The 25,968-nt window shown below is 44.7% G+C and overlaps 1 protein-coding gene across 1 annotated transcript in view; it reads right to left on the reverse strand.

Annotated features, from left to right (window-relative positions):
- The window catches only part of LOC134441639 (uncharacterized), a 35,269-nt gene that overhangs the window by 7,816 nt on the left and 1,485 nt on the right, over positions 1 to 25,968 (reverse strand). The window contains exons 3-15 of the mRNA XM_063192029.1: positions 20,583 to 20,690; positions 19,843 to 19,952; positions 19,291 to 19,420; positions 17,897 to 17,946; positions 16,496 to 16,601; positions 15,269 to 15,427; positions 14,541 to 14,652; positions 13,977 to 14,032; positions 13,355 to 13,486; positions 12,896 to 12,975; positions 11,443 to 11,592; positions 7,079 to 7,275; positions 4,910 to 5,039 (exon numbers count right to left, since the gene is read on the reverse strand). Of these exons, the coding sequence (XP_063048099.1) occupies positions 4,910 to 5,039; positions 7,079 to 7,275; positions 11,443 to 11,592; positions 12,896 to 12,975; positions 13,355 to 13,486; positions 13,977 to 14,032; positions 14,541 to 14,652; positions 15,269 to 15,427; positions 16,496 to 16,601; positions 17,897 to 17,946; positions 19,291 to 19,420; positions 19,843 to 19,952; positions 20,583 to 20,690 (1,520 nt within the window). The remainder of the gene's footprint in view (positions 1 to 4,909; positions 5,040 to 7,078; positions 7,276 to 11,442; positions 11,593 to 12,895; positions 12,976 to 13,354; positions 13,487 to 13,976; positions 14,033 to 14,540; positions 14,653 to 15,268; positions 15,428 to 16,495; positions 16,602 to 17,896; positions 17,947 to 19,290; positions 19,421 to 19,842; positions 19,953 to 20,582; positions 20,691 to 25,968) is intronic.

Below are 25,968 nucleotides of genomic sequence, written 5' to 3' on the forward strand. Positions count from 1 at the left end.
CATCTGAGCTGCTCCGGTGTCTTCTCTTCATTCAAGATTCCCTGCCTCCCTCCCGTTGATGCACCAGATGTAAAAACAGAAGCGTGTGGAACCCCTTTTGTTTTTTTATATTTTTTAGGGGCTTTTAATGCCTTTATTTGACAGGACAGTCGAAGATGGTGACAGGAAGCGAATGGGACAGAGAGACAGGGGAGGATCGGGAAATGACCCCGGCCGGACTCAAACCGGGGACCCCGTAGGTGGGCATGCAAGCCCAAATGTGGGGGGCTTAGCGCGCTGCGCCACAGCACCCCCGGAGAATAAATCCTCGGAGAATGAATTGCACTGTCCCAGAAGGTGACTATGAATCCGCCCATGGCGAAAAAATGGAGAGAACCGTTGTTGTTCATGAAGGCATCATATCATTTCGTTGACCATTTTTACAAAATGGGTTAAAAAAACATTTTCTTGAAATCACATATCTTGGCTCTCGGACTGAAATTGTTCTAATAGACCCTTTACCTTACCTTCAATTTAAGAAAGAAAACCAAACTTTTGCATCAATTTGAGATGACTGAGGGCCTAGACACCCCACTATTTAACTGCTAACTGACATTCTGCCTCCAGAAACAACTTTTAAGCAGCTCTCGCCATGGGTGTATTCAGTCACGTTCTGTGACGGTACTATCGTGAGGATTTATTCTCCATTTGTTAGCCAACCACAGCTAGCTGTGCTCAATATAGCTGGTGCTGCAGGTGACAGTAGCCATACCAGAGCTGTGTGCTATCTACCCCCTTGTATGGAGCAGAATACTGGAGGATGACAGCAAGTGACTTGTGCAAACTATCAGTGTTCCACACAAGAAGTCTGAGAAGGATATGTAGGATTTTCTGGCCCAATAAAATCTCCAACAAAGACCTGCTTACTAGGTGCCAACAAGACAGCTTGGAGACTATAATAGTAAAGCAACGCTGGAACTGGATTGGACATGTTTTGAGGAGGAAGCAAGACAGCATCCCAAAAGTAGCCCTACGATGGACACCCGAAGGAAGAAGAAGGAGAGGACGACCTAAGAACACCTGGAGGCGCACAGTAGAGGAAGAAATTAAATCTATGAGCCTCACATGGGATAGTATCCAGAAAAAAGCACAGAACAGACCAGAGCAGAGAACCTTTGTTGCTGCCCTACTTGCCAGGAGGCATAATGGGCAGTAAGTAAGTAAGTAAGTAAGCAGGTGACAGTGTGTCGTACATTTTCCTTGCGTGTATGAAGTATATGTTCCTTTGCACCTATGAAGGATCCAGGCAATGCTCCTTTCCGTCAGTTAACTGTTTTAGTGCAGGGAACTGGCTCAAGGCGATAAGCCGCCAGATGTCTTAACACATCTCACGTGTGCAGAGGGATATCATGTGCATGATCTTGCCTCTTTAGCCCCTTAGCGCAGCACCTATGTTATAACCTTACTGTCACAAAATAATCTGTTACTTCAGGCTCTCGGCACTGTCATAGCACTGTTGTTATGATGTAATTGAGTATTTTCAGCAAATAGTGAATAGGCCCGCCCACCCCATCTGCAGTAAGAGGCTACGATTGGTTCCAAAAAATATGTTAGTGTAATGATTTCTGCCAGTGTGAAGAGTTGCTCTTGGGTAGAATTCTTGTCAAATACCTCCTCAGCTCAGATAACATTGTAGCCTCTTCATGCGTACCGCTCCACCAATGGAACGCTGTAATAGTCACTGAAAAACTTTATTACCATAGTACTACACCACCATGACAGTACACACTACACAGGGTCTTAAAGTGGTGGTTCGCTATTTGAGACATTAAGCCCTGTTTGTGTGACTTCTGGGGTGAAGTAGAGATGTTCTCATCACAATTTTGACATTTGGTGCTGAACGGAGCATTTGGGTATCCAAGACTGCAGCCCCCCCACCTTTACTCCAATAGAGCACTCAAGCAATTGATTATAAAATGTCATTAAACTTTCGTTCGAGAAGACATGGAACTCACCATGTGGTCAGTGGTAGACAGCGATAAATTGACCCGAAAATTGCAGCGAAATATGCCTTCTAACTGTTGTTTAGCATTTGGCGGACCTATTTTTCCCCAGACGCCGTTGAATAGCAGTAGACATCCAGCCAGTAGGTGGCGATAGTGTGTTGTTCGTGTAGACATCAAGGAGCGAGGTAGACCGGCTATCTTTGAGCGGGACTGGCTACAAAAACTACAGCTTGCATACAAATCATAGATAGTAACGTAAACAAACGCACCCATTTCCTGTCGCGCGGAGTAATACTAGTCAAACCAATTCAATCAATGAAGACGGACAATAATGATAATATATCTTCTCTGGAAGCGTATTTCGCAGTGATTTTCGAGCCAACGTATCGCTGCCCACCTCTGACCACTCGGTGAGTTTCATGTCTCTGCAAACGAAAGTTTAATGCCATTTTATGATCGATTGCTTGATTGCTTCATTGGAGTCAATGTAAAGGTGGGGGGGCTGCAGTCTTGAATACCCAAATGCTCCGTTCAGCACCAAATGTCAAAATTGTGATGAGAACATGTCCACTTCACCCCAGAAGTCACACAAACAGGGCTTAAAAAATAGCGAACCACCACGTTAAGTGATCCATCCTTCCATCCGAAGGGATAATGAACTGTAAATTTGGGGAAAGTCTGATCAATTTCACAAACACCAATTGATTTCATGTAAGATCTCTTTGCTTTTGAAGACGTCCCATTGCCAATAGCACATGAAAGAGACATGTCTGGGTCTCAATTTAGATTAGGCTTTAGGGTGATAAGTGGGTAGGGCTGGATGAGACCTTCTCTGTTGTCATGTGAATGCCTTGAAGCCAAGTTTACCAACGCTCCTCTCAGACAGGGATCTCATGAAGGAAGTCTAGCAAACCCCTTGGGAGAGAAAGAGCCATCTCTCTGTTTAGGCCTCTGACCCAGACGCATGCCAATAGCCAGACAAAATGTTTTCTTAATAAATGTTATTAACCATGGAAAGCCATCAAAAAGGCAGGTAGGAAGAACAAAAATGTCTGCTCTATGTTTTAAGTCAACTTAGATTAGCGACTAATGCTAACCAGTCCCTGTAGCATTAGTCTGTCAGAAAGAGTAGGCCTACCACACAGTGAGGACAACAATCGACAATCTGACTGAATTGAGTGTTATCAAGCTGTTCTTTGCTTGTATATATTTAGACGGACTAATGGGACGATGATTTAAAAAACAGGGCCCACGCTTACTTATGGAGTTTTTTTCTTTGCTTTTGGCTTCTTTTTGTGTACCTCCAGGGAAGTAACACAAACCTTGCACAAGCCAAACCGAGTGTGTTGTGCAGGAGAATGGTACAGTTTCCAGAGTTAGTTAGGGGAGAGTGTGGCTCCTAGTGATGATGAAAGTATTACGCTGTCAGATATAATAATGGGTTTGGATGGGCCTGGGTCACGACAGTGCGTAGTCCTAATGCTAACCCTATGAATCATTGAATTGCTGATCGACGGGCCAAAACCTGCCGCAAGTATTAGCTTTCTAATCTTTCCGCCACCGGATCTATTCAACACAATCACCATCAGAACACCGGGCCCAAGGAGTAATCAAAGCGAGGCGGACTACCGGGCACTCCAGAACCCAACCACAATTGCAGTATCTACACCACTGTTCCCATGGGAAGGCTGAAACCCTACTCTACTCTGCAGCCACGGCTACCTCGGCAATCCAACACAGCGACTGGAGCAGAGCGTAGTTCAGTCCTTGTTTAGAATTTGAGTGATTCTTTTTTTTTTCCGAAATGGAGGGAGTACAAGGGTGGGGAAGGAGATTTTTGCACCATTTCCTTCAAGGGGCTGGTCTGAAGTTCTTGTGTCTAGCCAACTTTTTTTTTGAGTGGTGGGAGAGGAAAAACAACCAATATCTAATAATTTCCCTCATTTGTTGTCCTTTCCCTCTCTCCTCCTTCTCCACATTCCTTCACTTCCTTACGTCTCTGGCCTCCTCCGCCGATGCACGCTTTCGCTTTGATGGATCCTCGAGATTAAGGCAGTGATGAAATATTTCCTTATTGTCAGTAATCTCGAGCAAATAAACGGCAGTCTGCTCCTTATTAGGGCTGCAGCTCCATTAGGTTCCCAGACTGCTCCATGCTCTGACCCGCGTGTTAACTCTGATTAGGTCATATGATAAACATTAGCACTGCCGCTTTTCCCACAAACTCAGCACCTAAAAACCATAGCCCCGGGGCGGCAACGTGACACGGAGGCTTTTCAAAGCTGAGCCGCGTGTGTCCTTTCAAGGCACCTCGTTAGGCTTTTCTGATGGGATGAAAGAGCCACATTAAAAAAAGAGAGAGAGAAGAGAGTGGAAAGAGGAGAGGTGGGAGGGAGGTGTATTGGGGGGTGGGGGTGTTTAGGACGGACTGGTGGGGGGGCAGTTAGGAAAGGAGTCTACTATTGGGGACATGTAGAGATAGTGTGGTACGCACGCTAACAACGGACCGTGAGCCTAGCTCTCGTTACCACCTTTATGGCTTTATGTCAGAAGTGTTTAAAACAGTTGGCATGGTAACGGTCACAGATGTCCAGATACGGAATCTGTAATAAGTTCCGCTAATAGATAGCGCATGGCCTGATCAGAGGCCCGCCAGCTGCCAGCTGCAAAGTGCTTTTGTCCACGGAAAGAAAAGTTAATGAGCTGCAGCATATTTTTATGGGGTGAAAAACATGATATTAGTCAAGTCAAGAAGACTCTATTAAAGACTAAGCATACCATGAAGACATACTTGTAAATTTAATTAAACACCAGAAACAACATTATGACTTTAAAAAAAAAAAGCTAAATCCAGTACATGCTTCTTTTATCTATAAACTCAATTTTATTTCAACAAAATGTTTGCTGCTACAGGATTTTAGTACCTTAGCATGGCTCTCCTCAAGTGCTTCCTGAAGGCAGGTCACCTGGCGGCCGAGGTGGATGAGCGTGATCTCGTCTTGGAAGACTTGGCAGTTCAGCTTCATCTTCTCCAGTAAACGCACCTCCACCTTCCTGCAAGGGCACATTTTGGATGGGAAGCACATCAGGGGTGCATTTCTCGAAAGCGCAGTTGCTAACTACGGTAGCTACTTTGTTGGTTGCAGTGCAATTTCCCATTGGCAGCTACTCAAGTTGCTAACTGCTCACAACTACACTTTCGAGAAATGCACCCCTGATCATTTGATCGTTTTCTTTATTCCTGCCTACTGCCATTGTCTAATGACACCTGAGTGAGAACTGCCTCCCAGTGTCCTGTCATACATCACTCGCAAGGCAGCTCCCACCGACTAACGTTACACATCAAACCCACCCTGGGATGGATTCAGTGTATAAATGATTCAAAGGCACATTGATTGGGTTCATATGGACATCTGTGCCCATTTTCCCTGGCGCTCGGGGGAAAGTTGATTAATGGCTAGGCAGCGGCAGCATTGTGTGTGTGTGCGTGTGTGTGCCTGTGTGTGTGTACGTGTGTGTGTGTGTGTGTGTGTGTGTGTGTGTGTGTGTGTGTGTGTGTGTGTGTGTGTGTGTGTGTGTGTGTGTGTGCGTGTGTGTGCGTGTGCCTGTATGTGTGTGTGTGTGTGTGCGTGTGTGTGCCTGTGTGTGTGTACGTGTGTGTGTGTGTGTGCGCGCGCACACGGGTATGTGTGCCCAAGGGAGGTCCGGTATTCAGTTACTTATCAAGTGATTAATGTGGGACCCAAAGTGGCGGGGAATGATTTCCCTTTGTTCCTTTTTTTTTAAAACATGCCTGCCTTGGTATCTGTAGGGCCTACACAGGGCCGGATTAAGATGGCCTAGGGCCCACTAGGCAACAGGTTGCGGTGGGCCCCCCCTGGAAGGAAAATAATTTTGCAACAAATTTACATAGACAGTGTCAATAATTACGAGTTAGGAATTAAGCATAAGTTGTCTACCAACTGCTCTCAATAAGACATGTGAGTTTTTCAATATTGCATCCTGTCACATTTCCGCAATTTTGCACTTTTTACACCCTGGCAGGCGGGGGCCCCTAGGCTGCAGCCATATCTAGCCATGTGCGCCGTTAATCCGGGCCTGGGCCTACACTGGCCTAGCCTACCCTACCCTACCCCACCAACAAACAACAAAAAAGTCACAATAAATCCTGGCTGTTTTGGGAGGCAGTGATTGAACGTTGCAGTGCTGGGAAAGGGTAAGCAATATCACATCCACTTCTGTGACTGCTCCAACACTTCCTCTGCGGTCGTATCAGTGCAGGATCGCATTCCTCCCTAAATGTCTCTCTTCCTCCCTTGTGGTGGAGATAAAGGTTGCAAGTTCTTCAGGGCAGAGTTCCTGATTAAGATATTTATCTTGCGCATGCTAACTAGTCATTATTGGATTTTCCAGACCAATAAGTTGACATGTGTAAACATGCGTACGCAGATGTGTATCCGTTTGTGTGTGTGTGCGTGTGCGTGTTCGTGTGTGTGTGCGTGTGTATGTGTGTGTGTGTGTGTGTGTGTGCGTGCGTGCGTGTGTGTGTGTGTGTGTATTAAACCATTAAAGCATGTTAATTTGGTCCAGCTCCACTGCTAAGTAGATATACTGGCCTGTATCCTAAAATGGTTTCTACGTACGTGGATCAGCTTTCCCCAGAGGTGAATAAATGCCACTTTTGATATTTGGTCAACTCTTTTTTATTTCTGTTTAGCCTCCACTACAATGGATAAAAATGTCAATGTGGATTGGTTTCTCTGCTAATGTGGTGCGCAGTATGTTACCGAGGGGTGTAACCAATAATCATTTTGTATTGATGCATCTAGCCTACAGTCGCCGATTCCATTCATCGATTCATCCACAAGAGAATCGATTAATCATCGTTTTTGTTATTATTGCACTCCTTCTGTGAGGCAATTTTATTTTGCTCATGCAGTAATAATAAATAATAATACTGACTGCAGTAATGATCTTCCTCAAATAAAATGTATAAAAATATAATAAAAGTACTCTACTCTACTCTACTCTACTTCTGCTAATGTGAAATGTATAATGTCCATCAGCTCCACAGATAAGGTGATATACTCTACCCTGTTGTGAGCGAGGCCACGGTGCTGAGGCTGTCCTTGAGGGCCTGGAGGCCCTGCCTCTTGTCCTGCAGGGAGCCCTGCGCCTTAGCCAGCCGCTCCTCCAGCTCCGCACAGCACAGCTGCTCCACGGCCTGCTCAGTGTCCATGCTTCTCAGCTCACCGCAGAAAGCCACCAGGCCGTGGTGGAGCTCCTGCACCTGTAGAGCGATGCATGGATGAATGAGTGAATGAATCCATCAATCAATCAAAAATATTTATATAGCACATTATCATACATAAATGTCATTCAACGTGCTTAAGAATAGAAAGAAGAGAAGAATGAATGGATTAACACTAGAACTACCACGGAGGGGTCAATTGACCTTTTTACCTAAAAGCCCCACAAGAGGGTCATTTGACCCTTTGGACCCCCTGCGGACACTCCTTTTGTTGTGGAAATGTGGCTGTTAGCAGCTCACAGCTGTCACTTGAGACACAGAGTGTGTGTGTGTGTGTGTGTGTGCGTGCGTGTGTGGATCATTTCCAATGCCTGTTGAGTGCTGTATCTCTGCATCTCCGTTCCATGGAGAGGAGCTTCTTTCACCACAAAATTCTTGAGGGAAGTGAAGCAGTAGTCCACATGCACTGGTATTTATCCATCTAACAATTGCCAGGTTACATTCACATGAGTCGTTATGGTAACATGGCATGGGAGATTCACAAGTTACAGTTTTTCTCGATTGGTTTGGCTAATTTCTCGAAACTGAGATGACATTCTCAAAACAACACGGACAAATCCCCAAACCAACTTGCAATTTCCCAAAACAGAATGGCATCTTTCATTGCTTTCATCAGATATCAAATGCTTTGTACTTGTCTCAAATATTTACATCTCTGCAGATGGATATGTACAAATACCCTTCAGTTGACACATTCAGAATACATTTAGCACATTTTCCAAATAAATTGACCTTGCTTATCTAAACGAATTAGACAATTCTCAGTCTAATGGTTGCCCTCTCCAAAACATGTCAGCATTATTTCATTGTGTAAGTCATCATATGCAAAGTGGTCTACGCAATTCCCAAAACAGTTAAGGACATCATATTTTAAGAATTTCATTACATAGTAAATTCATGACAGTGTTCAACAGGTCAGATGGTATTGTAACTTAACTAGTTAGTAGAAAATAATTTTACAACCGTGTAAACTACAGTTTCCTCTGTTATTTGGCTAATTTCATGACACTTTTTCAAACGACATTCTGTTTTGAACAATTGCTAGTTGCTTTGGCATTTGTCCATGTTATTTTGAGAATGTTATCTCTGTTTTGAGAAATGAGCCAAACCCATGAGAAACCTGTGATATATGGGCATTACTTTCTATATATGAATTTACAGTAAAGAAAGTTACTGATAAATGTCCTTGGTAAATTATCCGTGTTGTCAAACTTCAATGGTTTCACTCACTTTTTCATTTTTATACATAGTCGAAATCTGTTAGCTGAACGTAGATAAAACACCTAACCATTTTGACTGGCAGTGCTTACACAATGGCAAAGGGACAATGTATTTTGGGGGTACTGATGATATATGTGGGGAAGAAATTTAGTTTTGACACATGGGTAAACTGTTTTTGGGGTGATATGAACGAGTGATGAGGATCCATGTAGTTATGACAGTTATGACAGTTTTGACAGAAGGACTAAATGAATGCAAATGCAATTGAGAAGGATCTATGCCATTTTGATGGTACTGACCATTTATATGTGAGACGGTTAAGTGCTGATGCAAGAATGAGGTGTTTTGGGAGGTATATGACATTTTGCTAGTTATCTGAACTGTTTTGCAGAAGTGTAAGAATGTTTGGCCAAATGACCCAATGGTTATAGGAATGTCATCTCAGTTTCAAGAAATGAGCCAAACCAATCGAGAAAAACTGTAATTCAACCATTATCTGGTTGCAGTCATATGATTCGTCATGATCACATGGGACATTCACACGTTCATTGACTTATATGAAGAAAATGTGCTGACATGTTTTCAGGACAACTATTACACTGAGAATCAACCAATTGGGATAGATCAGCAAGGTACATTCATTTGAAAATTCTACTAAATGTAAGCTGATTGTGTTAACGGTAGGATACTTGTACATAGCCATTTGCAAGGATGTACTAAATGATTGAGACATGTACAAAAGCATTTGAAATTTGATGAAAGCAATGATAAATGCCATTCTGTTGTGAGGAACTGCAAATTAGTTTTGGGATTTGTCCATGTTTTGAGAATGACATCTCAGTTTCTAGAAATGAGCCAAACCAATGGAGAAAAACTGTAACACACTCTCCACCAAACTGCTATCTGTCTTTGCTGCTGATATCTTCATGCAAGTTGCTATTTACCTGTGGTGATTTTGGAGGCTGACCGCCCTTGGGAAGAAGCTTTCTGTCCCTGTTTGTCTTGGCTGTTAGCACTGTAAGGTGTGACCCCCTCACCCCTCACCCCACACACGGCCCCTAACAGCCTCATTACCATAACAAAATGAGTGATTAGTGTATTAGGTAAAAGCCTCCGGGTCAAATGACCCCTCTCTGGTACTTCTAGGTAGGCAGAAAAATCCTGGTAGTTCTAGTGTTAATGAATGAATGAATGAGTGAGTGAGTGAGTGAGTGAGTGAGTGAGTGAGTGAGTGAGTGAGTGAGTGAGTGAGTGAGTGAGTGAGTGAGTGAGTGAGTGAGTGAGTGAGTGAGTGAGTGAGTGAGTGAGTACTTAGGCCTACTACAACTTTACAGTAAATGCTGAATAGCGGCCAAGTTGAGGTGCAAATTTGGAAGAGATGATGGTACAACTAATGGAACACTAAGGTTTAACTTTCTCCATGTCCATGTGGAACTTCTCTATGTGTATCTTTCCAAACTCGTGTAGGACTTAGAGCCGTGTCTGGTTATACTTCACTTGACGTGTCGCTGTATAACACATTCATAACAGCTTGTTATACACTTTGCACGAAGGATTCATGACTGTTTCGTAAGACATTCATACCAAACCTTAAATAAACATGGAAGACAAAAGGACAGCAATTGGTCAGTCTCAGTAATTATTGAGGGTTCAGAAGAAAAGCCAAACTGCTGATTTGTTTAACCTTTATTTTGCCAAGTTTCTGCCCTTCCGTCCGCTAGGTTCATGAAAGATTTGGTGTGAATGGGTCATGAAATAATCATGAACGCTTCGTGCAGTCTTTATAACAGCTGCTATGAATGTGTTATGCAGGAACATGTCAAGTAAAGTGTTACCAAAGGGGTATGCCACTATTTTGGGGCTTAATACAGTTAAAATCGTTGGCTGGGGTTTATAAAGGTGGTAAAGTGTCTTATTTTTCATGTGAAGATTTGTCTTGCTTTAAGACAAATTAAAAGAGGGAGTATGTAGCTAAGCTAGTGAAAGCCAATGAATCACTGTAGCATGTAGCATGCTTCATGGATGCATTGACTTTCACTAGCTTAGCGACATGCCTCTTTTACAGTATTTCTCAATTGGTTTTGTACATTTCTCGAATCTCTCTCGCAATTTGCAAAACATAATATTCATTCTCAAAACAGCTTTAACAAATGGCAAAACACGGTGGATAACCTGCAAAACCGAGTCTCTTGCTCAAAACTCTTATTTGTCTTTCAAAACCAAGTTTTTTGTGTCAATAAACGTATCAGCGCCAGCAGAATGGTTAGTCATTGTGTATGGACAAGCTAGTCAAATCAATTTCTCGTGATGTCAATTGAATAGTACACTCTTGAGGATCTTTTCTGAAGCGAAATGCTGTTTAGATTGGATGGGAAATGTTGTAAATTCAGTTTTATATTACATTGATCAGATAAGATTGAGATAGTTTCATGCATTCAGTGACAAAGCTTTTTGAGTGATATGACAAAAGCAATTGATAATGTACGAAATCACTGAGAATTGTACACAGCCATGGCATGGTGGACGAGAGCATTTGCTATATGCCGAAAACAATGAGAAACTGATTTGACCATGTGCAGAGGTAACACCAGGAAGTCACAATTGAACAAAGACTTTTGAGAATCATTATTCTGTTGTGAGAAATGTACAAAACCAATTGAGAAAAACTGTAATACATCAAATTAAACAGCATCATATTACATGTAGCCTAATTAGTAAACTGCATTTTACTGTATGTGAGAACAACAGGTCATTATTTTTGTGGCATTTTTGCCATAATGACTGGATAGTCTAATTAATCCACAATGACACCACACATGAACGTTTCTGCACTGAGATTGCAGGAAAACCACAAAATAATAATAATAATAAAACAACGCTGTCTTGTAATACAAGTTTGATCACTAATATTTTCCCACAGCTCACCTGTAAGATGACGCTCTGAAGGGATTCCACCTGTTGATTCAGCTCCTGCAGTTTGTCATCATCAGTGCAGTGTTGGATTTCACTTTCCACATCAGAGGTCTCATCAGAGACTTCAGGGGCTGCTGAGGGTTCTGGCTCCATTGGCGTCACCTGGGAACGTGCACAAAAGATGCTGATTACGTGATTATATAATTGCATGTCACTCACGCGTGCTTTGATTGATAGACAATTCAGCTAAGGCTGTAAAGTATTTTTCCAAGCGTATGATTGTGAATCACCCACCGCGGCGAGTGGGGCGGTATTGGTTGAGGAGTAAGTTCCTGTAAGTTGCTCGAAAAGCTGTCATGAAAACAAACAGAAAACTCGTTAATGGATTTTGGATTGAGCTTGAGAGAGAAACACAGAGGATCCAGGAAGACGACTGGTTGAGTCTGCATGCCAGGGCATAATGCTGTGGAACCACATAAAAGGCAAACCGGCTCTGATATTGGCAGCGCTCACTGGCATCTGCCCAGTGCCCGCACCGCACGGCCACACCTGTGTGATGCGAACCAGAAGCATGATTGGGCCTGCCTTGTCGAACATGCATGCATGTGGGGCAGGGGCAGGAGAAAGAGGTGCTTGCATGTGAAGGACCATTCAGAGCGGGCACAATGCATGCAAATGGCTGTTTTGCTCGGCAGGCACGGTTTGTTTTGAACGCGCTGCTTGTTTGCCCCGCTCACGGTGGTCTTGAACGGTCAAGCGGCGCTGACTGGGCGTGCTGCATGCAGACACATCAAAGGGGCACGTGTGTGCCTCACCTCAATGCACATTCAAGTGAAAATGGGACACAGGCCACTCCGGTTGCCCATTCCGCATTAACTTTTCCAGCCTGCGCAGTTGCTTTCGCACGTAGCCTACTGCTACTTCTACTCTCCGTCTGTCTGTCTGCCTGTCTTCCCACTTGTCTGTCTTTTTGTCTGTCTTTTTGTCTGTCTGTCTGTCTGTCTGTCTGTCTGTCTGTCTGTCTGTCTGTCTGTGCTGCCCTTGAACCCGAATTCCACAGGGAAGAAAAAGCAGCAATGATGTTGCAGAACACAAATATGTCACATAAAAAACGCATAATTGTTATGTACCTCCAGAAACCAGAACTGTAAGACAAGAACCAAGGCATTTCCTGTACAACACGCCTAATTACAGATAATTGAGGTTCATTCTTTGAAATGGCATGCTATGGAAAAAAAACCCAGTGTCTTCAGTCTGGTATTGCAAGCCCTAAAGCAGAAAGGGAACAGATACAGCTACTGCACTACATAATTACACTTAAAAGTACACAGTAAAAAATGCAGTGTTAATTCAACACTTAGAGAGTACTCTTGGACCAAATATACTCAAGAAGGTGTTACATCGACTCTCCAAGAGTTGAACTGACATTGCATTTTTTGTTGTGTATTTCCTGACAAGCTCTTACCTTTTCACACAGTTGAAGCTCTATGAGTTGGCTATTGGAGCCAAGGAGACTTCCCACCTGCTGATCCATAGGTAAATCATCTGTATGAGCACAATAGTAAAAAAAAACATTAAGACAGCGATACTAACAAAAACAAAAGGCACATGTGCAACCACTAAGGGGTGTAACGCGCTCAACTCAAACAAAGTGAACAACTGGGTGCTCATTCCTCGAGAATATATGAATTAAATAAAGAGCAGGACAGCACTCCAAGTTTTTGCAACCACCAAACGTAGTGCATTTCTTGTAATAGCAGAAATGAATGTTTTTTTTTTCTTCTAATTTCAAATAGCAACAGGGTTGCCCTTTTGGATCTGAAGAAATAAACACATCTAATCATAAAATATGCCTCGTTAAACCAACAAAAACCTTAAAGCTGCATTGTATGATGTATGTGTTTGCTTATAGGAGAACGGTCACCTTCTGTAGCTCTCAGGGCAAAGGTGTCCTTCTCACTCTCCTTCCCCAGCATCTTCAGGCAGGACTCCAGCACTTTGCCCATGGTGGTGTCCTTGGGTGTCCTCAAATGCACTATCTGCTCCTTTGAGCACACTGGCCGTTTTAGGCAAACAACAATTAGCAACATGCAATGCGAGATAATAATATTAAGTGATGGGTGACCTGGCCAAAATGTTGCTAATGACCTTGTACGACCTGACCAATTCAACCAGGTGATTACCTGGTTGAAGTGGACAATGGATTGTAACTAATGAATCCAGATTACCCATCACTGTAATAAAGTATAAAACAAACTTCAGGGCAATAAAGGTGTTCATTCGTTCATTCATTCATGGAATATGTTCAACATACTATATAGTATATGCCTCTTTGCACCAAAAAAAAACCTGAATTGAGCCTCCTCTTGGCTGATACTGTTCTACTGTCAACTGGATGATGCAGAGTTCTTATCTAGCCAATACTGTACAGTAGATTTCTCTTAAACAAATTAAGGCATTCTGAATTCAGAGCAAAACTTACATAACATTTTTATAATCATACTTCTGTGGTTTGCAAATATAATCTTGAGGAAATGCATAGTTACCTTTAATGGTAATTTCAATTAGCTTTGACTTTCTCTGGGAGACTGCAGTTCTTTGCCTAGAAAAACGATCAGTCATTTTACATTGTGGCCAAAAAAGGAATAAAGTTTAAAAAAAGTAAAGTAATCCAGTCTCAGTAAATGTCAACATTTTTTGGCAAAAGTGACAAAAGCTTCAAGTAGTCTCAAGTGGTCTACAAACATCAAGAATGAAATGTTAGTAGCCTAAATCTCACCCATAATTGTGGACAGAAAACATTACGCAGGTATGTGCACAATACAGACGTACAATACTTGTGGTCAAAAGCACTCCTCTACAAAGTCAAAAATTAAGACAACATTATGAGCATATTGAAATCTGTTTTCTATTATGGCCGGCATTATGGGCAAAATAGTACCACACCAATTATGCGGTACATTTGGATGTCACTTGAGCATGACAAACACGAAGACTCTCAACAACAACGCAAGGCCTGCAAAAAGTAAATAGAGCCTGCAGCTTCAAGCATGGGTCAGGTAACGTTTGTTTACGGAGGTCCAAGGCGGACAATTGTGTTTCTTGCCTACCTGAATCTGAAAGAGCATTGGTTTATGTTGCCGACATGGGGAGAGGAATGGGACTTCGTCATGGACACGAGGGCAGCTGTGAAGCTTTCAACGCTGTGTGAACCAAATGTTGCTGAGGGAGAGAGCGAGAGAGTGAGAGAGAGAGAGAGAGAGAGGCAGATAGACAGGCAGACAGACAGACAGACAGACAGACAAACAGAGAAACAGAGGGGGTGTGGAGACAGAGAGACAGAGACAGAGACGGAGAGATAGACAGGCCGAAAGAATGACAGACAGAGAAAGGCAAAGATGAGGAAAAAACATCAAGACATGACATGGCTTGTTATTACTGCAATTCATCTTCATTTATTTCAGGACAAATGAGATGCTGAAGTACAAAGCTGGACATTGTGCTTGCTTGCCCCATCATCATCTGTTCCATTTAATGCTGTAATGGTTTTCCGAGCCGAGCGGAGCCGAGCCGTACAGCACACTCCACTGGCAGGAGAAAAGAGAGAAGAGCTGAACCGGTGGCAGACATTTAGGCCTACCTACAAGCTCAGGACCACTGACAGCTTTGGCCACCCTTGGGACAAAGTCATCTCAGAGGGCCCCATTCCCAATACATGCAGTGTGATGAGGACCTAGTTCTAGCACCCCCAACAACGCCCCCCCCCCGCCCCCCCCCCCCCCTCCATCCCTCACCTCCCTCCTGGTCCAGGATAACTAATCCCAGACATTTACTCTACCTAGAAGCGAGTCCACCTTTTGGGAGTTCGCGTTAGGTGGATGGAGCTCCTCATAGATGGCAGAAAGCAGCTTCTCACGGTCGTTCAGGTCTGACACCTGGAGAAGGTCCAATGTGTTCAGGTCTATGGAGGCGATATGGGATCCACACAGATCGGCTCCTGTAACACAACACACAGACGGTGTGACGGATGGAGTGATCATTGGAATTGTGGTTGGCTGCACTCTGTCTCACTCCAGCAGGACTGATTCTTTGGTGTATTGTAGTACAGGTAGTTGGTCAGGACACCGTTTCTCGAAAACATTGCTGCTAACCAGTTAGCAAATTACTAGGTTTGCAAAGGGAAATACGTAACTTCGTTAGGAATGACGTGGTTGAGAAATGCACTCCAGGGCCTCAGTTTGGTAACTCCAGGAGGTTTGGGTTCCAGTCTTGACAGGGCAACTCTACTCTACTCCCCTCCATTACAAGCATCATGTCAGATCATCCGCTGCACTACATCAAACCCTGACAGCGAGAGCACTTCATGCGGATACCAGTGAGCAGGCATCCGCCATTTTATGCAAACAAAGACAATGACAAGCCAAGCAAATTTGGTTCCTGTTGAACATTGTAAATCTTTAACAGTATACATCAGCTCCAAATATTCAAAACAGGGTTTTACAACTCTGTTTACAAACCAAGACTGAAAATCTAATGTTTCACATAATGGGGGAAGTGTTGACTGCCCCATGAGTTGCGGGTTGTTCCCTCCCTGCCAAGCAATCACAAGAGGAGGGGGGCCCCTGGCCAGTATTCTGGCAAGGCGCCCCCAACACAGACTGCCCGCAGAGTGACAGATCAAACGATGCACTGGAAGGGCCTCTGGAGAAGGAAGGAAAGAGAGAGAGACCATCAGCCAGGGAGCGACTTACACTATAGGCCAGCGGTCCCTCCCTTGGCCCGGGCATGGGGGAGCCTCTGGGGCTTTTCCCCATGACTAGTGCAGGGTGGGCAGGCAGGGCGGGCTGATGTGCAGGCCGTCCAAGGTGGGTGGGTGGGTGGTTAGTTGAGTAAGGTCAAGCCAATCACTCCAGAAGCAGAGCTACATAGAGGTACACAGCAAGCAAGGAATTTACCCCTGGGCCCAGGGCTCTATTTTGACCTTGCTAAGCTGTATGGGGGGCCCTATTGGCGTTATGCCCTGGGGCCCTGTGTGTAATTATTCCGCCGCTGATTCCCTCCTTACCTCTAATAAGAGGCAGACACTTGTGCAGGCCGATGCCACTGAACCATTGACAGACCTCCTCCGTGTTGAGCTCGGCAAGAGCTTTGGCCGACTGCCCGTTGGACTCCTGCTGCACGAGATCCAGAGAGCCCTGGTCAGTGGACACAGGCGTGTACAAGCATACGCCCAACATATATAGACGAACAGGCAAACACACACACACGCGCACGCGCACGCGCACACACACACACACACACACACACACACACACACACACACACACACACACACACACACACACACACACACACACACACACACACACACACACACACAAATGTGGTAAGGCATACATACCTACACATAATAGGCACGACATGCAGACGCACATGCTGTTCCTTCACATGCGTATATACAGACAAGTGGAGGCTTTCGAACACAGAAATGCAAACCACAGCCTATGCTGATTTATAGAGAACCATAGAGGTGCACAAAGTCACAGTGAAACATATGCATATAGGCTACACATTACTTACACAACACACAAGGAGAAACTGTGCACGTGCACACTCACAACAACGTGTGTACAGTGAAAACACTCTATATTAACAAGTGTTAATGCCAATAATGAGCTTTAAAGTGCTTTAAAAGACAATCGTTCAAGCTTCCCAGTCACATTGACTCTTTATTGCCCTGTGGGTTCAGCACAAAAGGCCCAGCACTACAGGCCAAAGTATACTTGACCGTTTAAAAAGGGAAATGTGGGCTCATGCCGATTGTAGTTGTGTTACTCACAGAGCATTTAATAACTGAAATGGATTTTTATCTCCTGTATAAAACATGGCGTGTGCCAAGAGAGAGACTTGGCAACGCCAACCGGTTGCACGAGAGGCCATTTGATCAGAAGTGTGTGGTTTGGCAGCATCCCAAACTCTTGGTAAACGTTCATGCATAATGGTGGAGCGTATCGTTAAAGAAAAGATTGTTGTTAGTGAGCAATTTCACCGACAAATACACCCACTGCCCAATTCCACTGACTCTGCACGGCGCTGCTCAATTTTGGGGTACTCCGTTATCAACGTAATTAGATGACATAAAATATAGGTTCAAGGCCTTGTGGAAATACATAAGGAAAAACGTGGCCCCGAGGTTTGCGACTCTGCCAATTTCTACCGTCTGCCCCTCAAACCAGAAAAGCTTACAGGAAAATGTTTCTGATTGATGTTTTGCAGGTTCTGACAGACAACGACCAATGTACCATATCTGACTTCGAATAATGTGCATAGACAGTTTTTTACCTCTGAAATGTTGTGTTTCAATGTGCACATTAAATCTCATTAATGCCACAAAACAACTATAAAACTCAAAAATGCAAGTTTCAACATGTCACATGTGGTATCAGTTACAGTAAACTCTTCTTACCTTTCCAGCAAAATTTCCATTTTGGTCCTTTGATTGTGGTATATAAGAGGCTGGAATGAAATAAAAGGTGCAGTATTGTTATTGGCAGGCATAGACTAACGTCAATATTTCAACACAATTGAAAGAATCAAAGTGGCTCCAGTTCAGTTAGCTCTGTAATTGACAGAGGCTCTACTATTGTTAACATGGGCTTTGGAGTCGTATCAACAAAACAAGAATAACGTTTGGTAGCACAGGGACACCACATTTATCATGGAGTTATCTAAAGCTAGTAATCTAACCAGCTAACGACCAACAATTATAACTTTCAACACTCAATCTTTTATGTTCACATGGAACAATTGGAACGGATGGAATAAAAGTCTTTCCTAACAGCTATCTGTCAGCAAACAAATTCCGCTAATAAAGGTTTGCATGTATTTTCTCAGTTTCCAACAAAAACAGAAGATTAGCCTTTAAGTGGGATTGTCGACATTGGTGGCCTGAGGAGATGAGTTGCACGTCATCCCAGTAATTTCAGGTACTGTTCACAAAAACAATTGGCTAATACGAGGCCAACAGTAGCAAACTGAAGGGAGAAAAACAGCCATATTGTCTGGAGAGCACATGCTGTTACGTGTCAAATAACACAACAGTTAAATCATTCATTCATACAGAAAGAACTACGTACTACCATGTCTCATGTCATGATGAATGAAGAGGTTGAAAACATTGTTAAAAAAAAAAACCCCTAGCTTCACCAAGTCTCAGAGGATTTGAATCTGATTAAAGGTTTACACTGCTCACCACATGAATAATGGTGTTTTAACAGTTCAAGGGCAGGAAACACCCAACAATAAACAACAAGCAAGGACTAATTAGTAAGGACAAAGGAAGACCCAGAGGCAAAACTGGCTTTCCCACACGGACCCCAATTTCACTTCTGCCCCAATTACAAACTTCTGCCATAGACATTGTGTACACTTAACACTATGCTATATACAGTTATGACTTATTTACATGCGTTTTGTTCAGTGTAAACTTGGACTGAACAACATACAGCTTTTGCTCAGGTTTCAACAACACTTAAGGTGGGCTGGACCAGATATTCTAAGAGTACAATATCAATATTGTCCATCAGTCTCTGTGTGTGGTGGACATGGCCCTCTCTAATGTAGGCCAGAGAAAAAAAACAGAATCGGGCCCTAAAGATCTAACCTGGCTCTCACGATAGTTGTTACCAACGTAACCTTGTGCGAGCTCACGAAGTTTAACGAAGATGCACAAAGCATGAAGGGTCTGCCTGAGAGCCAGGCTACTAAAAATCGTCTTCCCTCCGGGAGATGCACTGTATGCCAGATTCCCAGTCCAGGCCTGCGCAATACTCTGCAATTTGGCAGCCGTGGCTTCCTTACCAACAGTTATCCGTCGTTGCCGTGGCGACTCTTCCTCCTCTGGCAGGTTGTCAGTGCTTTGACCTATGGCGTGGAAGGTGTGGCTCCTGGGCATGCTTTCTCCCAGGCTAAACGTCCGAGCAGCTGGTTTCTACAACCACATACAGTATATGACATGTTTGGGGCAAAAACAAGTCAGACATCATATTTCTTAGGTACATACAGTAATGAGTCATACGTAAAGTAGGCCTACATAATGTGTTCTGTGTTTGCCTACACTGTTACTTTGTTGCTGTCATTGCAAGCAATGGGTAAGTCATCAACAGGCAGGTGCCAGAAGCACCATACTGAGAGGAAAAGGTTGGATGAGTTTTAAGGACCCCACATTGACTAACAAAACAGCAAACATTATTGCAGCCTTTGTGTTTGTCTCTGCGGTTAGGGATTTTGGGGGGAGCAAACTAATATTATATTCTTTCACAGGGCCCACAATGTTTTGAAGAGACCCTGGGGAAGTATTACTTTCCCATTCTCTTGCACACTGTCATTTGTTTCGTTGAGTGCCTCACTCACCCGTTGGTGGAGGAGGGAAGTCTCCATTTTGCAGCTGAGGGGAAGGAGTCGAAGCTTCTCGGCTTTTAGTAAGTCACGGCTGCTGGCAGAGTCCTTGCTGCCTAGATCATCTGAAAAGGGGGACAAGAGAGAACCAAAAACAGCATGTCAGGAGGAAGTTCACAGTAGCCCATGTGCTGATGGAAAAAAAGAAACGCGAGAGAGAGACTGGCAGTGTTGAAGGTCTCAACTCTCTTTGGGTCACTGAGACCCTCTCTGGGAAACCAAACAAGCTCAGTGTTGAACCAACATGGGAAAATATTAGCCTCAAACTTGGACTTGTCATATCCAGATACCCATATTTGGTGTACAACTCCTCTGGCAAATACTTTGGCCCTTTTTTACTCTTTTTCCCCCACTCTCTAGCTGTTGTTATTGAAAGAGTCATTCAATTTTTATCCCTTGATTGGAAAGAAGACATAATTGCTGTGTTGCAGTGTTCTGCTGTCACACCCAAGTAGTCTTTGGTCACGTCCCTCTTTGCTTCGCTGGCTTTGTGTCTAGCCAGGGGGAGGATAATCTAATGTCATGAACCCTCAGACCTGTCCACACATGGCAGTCTGCTTTATTGGAATTGGATGTTGTGGCCACGGTTTCCTCGGCAACCCCGAAAAGGACATACGAAGGTCTGGCTGGCCGATGGCATACTTTTGTGACAACCCATGGTTTCCCACAGAAAACAGACATTCAAACATTCCCACAAACACATTGCCGGGCCTGCGAGTGCGGTGCGAGGGAACGGCTTCTCTGTTGCTGCTGCTGCTGCTGCTGCTGCTGCTCCTGCTCCACTCCTGCCCTTTCCGAGCCAGCTCCGAAAGCCATCAAGGCTGGGAATTGTCATTCCAATATGTCCATCTATTTTTCTTTCATAACTCCGCTCTCTGACCCCTGTGCTGTTCGGGGTAATTATGAGCTGCATGAGTCAACCTCCCATGCTTAACTTGATACCCCAGACATCCCTTGAAGTTTGTATTTTAGTGATCTATTTTGTTGAAATATTGTTTGTGGCCCTTGGCCAAGTCTTGGGTACAGAGTACAGAGACATACGCGTAACGCGGACACACATGCACACGCGCACGCACGCACACACACACACACACTTGTCGTCGAAGTGGACTGACTTCTTTAAATGCAGCCACAAAATCAAGCTGGTCCCACACCACACTGCACCTGAATATGGACAAGGGATACAAATAGTAAGATTTAAAAAAAAGCTGCACAATCCTACACTACAAATTTCTTGTAGAAAGGCAGAAAGGCAGGCAGATCAATAGGTATACAGACAGACAGGTAGAGGAGCAAGCAGAGGGGCAAGCAGGCAGAAAAAATATTACCTTTCTCTAATGCTTCTCTACAATTGAAAACCCAACCATACATGTACGGCAGTATTTGATACTACAAAGGGTAGCCATTCAATTGGAGGACATGTGGCTATGTGGAGAATACACAATAAAAGCCTTTTCTGAGTACTGTACTGTCATCATCCACACAGTTACTCACAATCGTGTACAATTGCCACAGCATAGTACTTCTAGAGGCTGCAAGACGAGGGTCAGGGGCGGAGCTATAGGGGCAGCAAGCAGGGCATTTACCCCTGGGCCCAGGGCCCTCCTGTATTGGTGATGATGGGGGCCCTATCATGACCTTGGCAGGTTGCTTTATCAGTGTTTTGCCCTGGGGCCCTGTGTGCAGTTGTTCTGACAAGGGTCATCTCTCCCAACCTTCAAAAAGACTCCTCTCTTTCGTGACTATTTACTGCACTAATGCCTGACGTGGCCCAGATCCAGAAGATCTCTAAGGCCTGTTGCGTGGGTGTGTGTACTCTACTTAACTTGTGCTCATGTACTTAAAAATAAAAAATAAAAATCACTAACCCTACTTTTGCATATTTCCCGTGCCTTCCTTTTTTTTTTTAAAAAAAGTTTTTTTTTGGGGGGGGGGGGGGGGGCTTTTATTGCCTTTATTTGACAAGAAGGTAGTGAGTGGGCAGAGAGAGATGAAGAAGGTTCGGCAAAGGACCCGGGCCAGGAGTCGAACCCGGGTTGGCGGCATCGCAAACAAGTGCCCTACCATTTGCGCCACGTTAGGGCCAGTGTCTTCCTTTTTATCTGCATGTGATGTATGGTGTCCTCGATTGTAAGTGGCTTTGGATAAAAATCGTCTGCCAAATGTAATGTAATGTAATGCAATGTAATGTAATATCTGATGCCACAAAAGCTTCTTCTAGACTCTATTACAGTAGAGGACATGGTCAATGGAGAATGCACACTACAAGCCATCATTCAGAGGACGCACCATCAGTACTGTCATCCCTCTCTCTCACTCACTCACTCACGCCACGGGGGTCACTTCCTGGTTCCTGGAATCCTCTTGTGCACCCCTGCTGTGCTCTCCACTCCACAGCATCTCACTTGGCCTACTTATCAGGCCGCTCTCATAACAACAACAACAGCAGCGCAAGTGTGCCTCAGAACCAACAGCTCTTGGTTTGGTTCATTTTCCATAGGGTCAAGAAAGCTTTACGGTGTTATACAATTTGCTGTCTGCTGTTGGCAATGACCATGCTGTAGTGCAGTGTTTCCCAACCTTTTTTGTCTTGTGTACCCCCAAGCCTTTTCGTTGTGCCATGAGAGTACCCCCTAAGTCAAGTTCTATACCGCTTTCTCTATCCCAATGTAACTAAGCTACATGTATTTGATAAAATTGCATGTTTCCGCGTCCCCCCTGCAGTGTGCTCGCGTACCCCTAGTGCTACACGTACCCCTGGTTGGGAAACACTGCTGTAGTGCATTACTATATTATGCCATCGTAGTGCAGTGCTATGGTAGTTCACACTTCTCTTTTGAAAGTTGCTTTGGTTATAACGCGTCTGCCAAATGCAATGTAATGATAATAATAATAATAATAATAATAATAATAATAATAATAATAATAATTATTATTATTATTATTATAATAATAACAATAATAATAATAATAATTATAATAATAAAAATAGATCACTTCACAGCTTGTACGTGGCATAGTGAAAATTTTACTACCTGATGGTACCAAATAATTGCACAAGGGACGTGAAAGGTGACGATATCTAGGTAGTGCGAACTGACTGAGACACATCCTCAGAATACCCCCGCCTCGGCTTACTGTACAGTACCATACATCCTGAGGACAAGGAGGACATGAGAAAAGCAGAAAGGAGGATATGAATACAGTGAGGAGGGGGAGAAATCCTGGGAAAATGCCCCATTAAGATACCCATCCTTCCCCAAGTACAGTAGCCTATACAGTATGGTCGGCCAGTCAAGGATACGGATGCAGACAGAGAAGGTGGTGGAGTTGGTGGGTGGATGGGATGCAGTGTGATGGGGTGGGAGAATGGAAGGGAGTAGGAGAGAGAGAAGGAGAGGGAGAAGGAGAGGGAGAAGGAGAGGGAATGAGAGATGGAGTGGGAGAATGAGAGGGAGAGGGAGAGGGTGGGGAGGATGTGAGAGGAGGTGAGGAGGAGGCCTGTGAGTTCAGGGGAAAATCTCAGTAATGGCGAGGAGTCACTGCAGGTCAAGCTCTGAGAGAGGCCGTCTGGACAGGGCCTCTCAGTCAAACGCTTCGCCCCCGACATGAATAAATACACAACCATGCAAACACACACACATGCACATGCTCGCACACACACACACAAAAACACACACATATGCGCGCACACACACAGATGCATGCGCGCGCACACACACACACACACACACACACACACACACACACACACACACACACACACACACACACACACACACACACACACACACACACACACACACACACACACACACACACATGTACACATGTACACATGTGCAATGGCATGCACATGCACACACACACACACACACACACGCACACACACACACACACACACTGAGAGAAAGGCACACACTCTAAAATGCCTACAGTCCACAGATATTCTCCCATACACACAGAAACACTCATTGTACAATCAAGTCAGGCAGGAGAGTGAGACACACACGTCCTATTAAACTGAAGGTTTGCAGCGAGCAAGAGAGCGAGCCATCAGCCAGGGAGGCCAGTGGGTATCACGCAGGTCAGGGAAGCGAGACGCCTGCATGGGAGATCGTGGGAAGAGGCCGGGTGTTTCCAGACTGCCAGCTGTTTCCCCCAACGCTTGCTTGCTTGCTTGAAGAGCTGCCGCTGCTCTCTCTCTCTGACCAATTTTCACACATGCCATGCCACCCCCTAGGATAATTTCTTTTCTTTTTGAGTGTTAAAAAAACGCAGAAAAGCTATGAAATTCCACAAATACGGTAATTATTTTTTTACAGCCACAATGCCTTGTGTGCTTGGCGGTGCTAAGAAATGCGGTCGGAGAAGTGAGAGTCCATTTGGAATTCCTCGAGTAAAGGCAGCTCAACAAAAAGGCCTATGAAGTTATTATACATGGTATATTTGCAAATGAAAGGCAGGAAGTAGTTTAGGCCGTTCAATTGGGAGGACAATTGCGTGTTAAAATTGTCAAAAGTTGCATGTTAAATGTGATGAGAATGACAACAGAGGCCTTACTTTGTGCCCTGATTTACTACTACTGTTGCCAAGATACCCATCCAACCCCAACAACCTCACCTGGCCTCTCTTACTGTTTTCAGGTCGACCAGAACTGTGTGAGTGCCTGGGGGGTGCTGTGGCACAGCGCGCTAAGCCCCCCACATTTGGGCTTGCATGCCCACGGGGACCCCGGTTCGAGTCCGTCCGGGGTCATTTCCCGATCCCACCCCGTCTCTCAGTCCCACTCACTTCCTGTCACCATCTCAGACTGTCCTATAAAATAAAGGCATAAAAGCCCCCCACCCCACCCCCTCCCAAAAAAATAAATATATATATATAAAAAGAACTGTGTCAGTGCCTGTGCCCGCACCTGCTACGTTAGGCCCTGAAGTGCTTACCTGCAAACTACCCGTCACGTTCATACCGGCTTTGAAATTTTCTGCACATGACTGTGTGTTACCCGGATGATCCTGCGGTTCGCAGAGAAAAAAAACAAGTATTCCATTCCTTACTGACAAGCACAAAAAAATGATCTCCCTCTCAGCTCAGGTCAAAACTTGAGAACACTGTTTTGGGCGCTGTGGCGCAGCGCGCTGAACCCCCCACACTTGGGCTTGCATGCCCATGGGGACCTCGGTTCGAGTCCGGCCGGGGTCATTTCAACCCTACCCCATCTCTCTCCACACTCACTTCCTGTCGCACCTTCACTGTCCTATCCGAAATAAAGGCGCAAAAAGCCCATAAAAATATCTTTTAAAAAAAAACTTGAGAGCGCTGTGGACGCACAAAAATGCCAAGGCCTTTTTTTGGCTTCAGTCCAGCCCTGCTGCTGGCCTGTTCCAGTCCAATCCAGCCCTACACAGCCACTCATCCCCTCAGGTCCAGTGTATGTGTGTGTATGTGTGTATGTGTGTGTGTGCGTGCGTGCGTGCGTGCGTGCGTGCGTGCGTGTGATTGTGTGAATGAAGTGAAGTGAGCATGCATGCGTGTGTGTGAAGTGTGCAAGTGTGTGTGTGCGCCTGCGTGTGTGCGTGCATCCATGTGTGTGTGTGCTTTCGGCCTTTTGACTGAACAGGAGAAGAGGAGGGAGCCTGGTCCGGAGGGGAGAAGCAACTGGCTTGTGCTGAGTCACTGGAACCCGATGCCTGGGAACCGGTCGAATGGCTGCACACAGGGGACGGCTGAAACAATGTGGCGAGCAGGGAGTCTGCCGCGGTGGCACAGGGGCTATTGTGCCCTCGAGCCACGGCGCACCGGTGGCCCAGTTAGGACACCAGTCACCGAGATGGGCGCCATTCTCTGGATTGCTTTGAAATGGAATTGTAAGTGTATTGGGTCATTCTTTCAAACGCTTTTTTCTTTCTTTTCTTTTTTTTCTTTTCTTTTCTTTTCTTTTCTTTTTTTTCCGTCGAAGCACACAATGCGAAGTTCTTGCCTTTCCGAAGAGAACGGAGGCGAGGCAGCCACGGAAGTGCCGAAAACCACCTGAGTCACAGTTTAGAATAATGGCCACATTGTGCAGCGTCTGCCCGCAAG

The sequence above is a fragment of the Engraulis encrasicolus genome, chromosome 24 (assembly GCF_034702125.1).
Source record: "Engraulis encrasicolus isolate BLACKSEA-1 chromosome 24, IST_EnEncr_1.0, whole genome shotgun sequence".
Classification (NCBI taxonomy): Eukaryota; Metazoa; Chordata; class Actinopteri; order Clupeiformes; family Engraulidae; genus Engraulis; species Engraulis encrasicolus.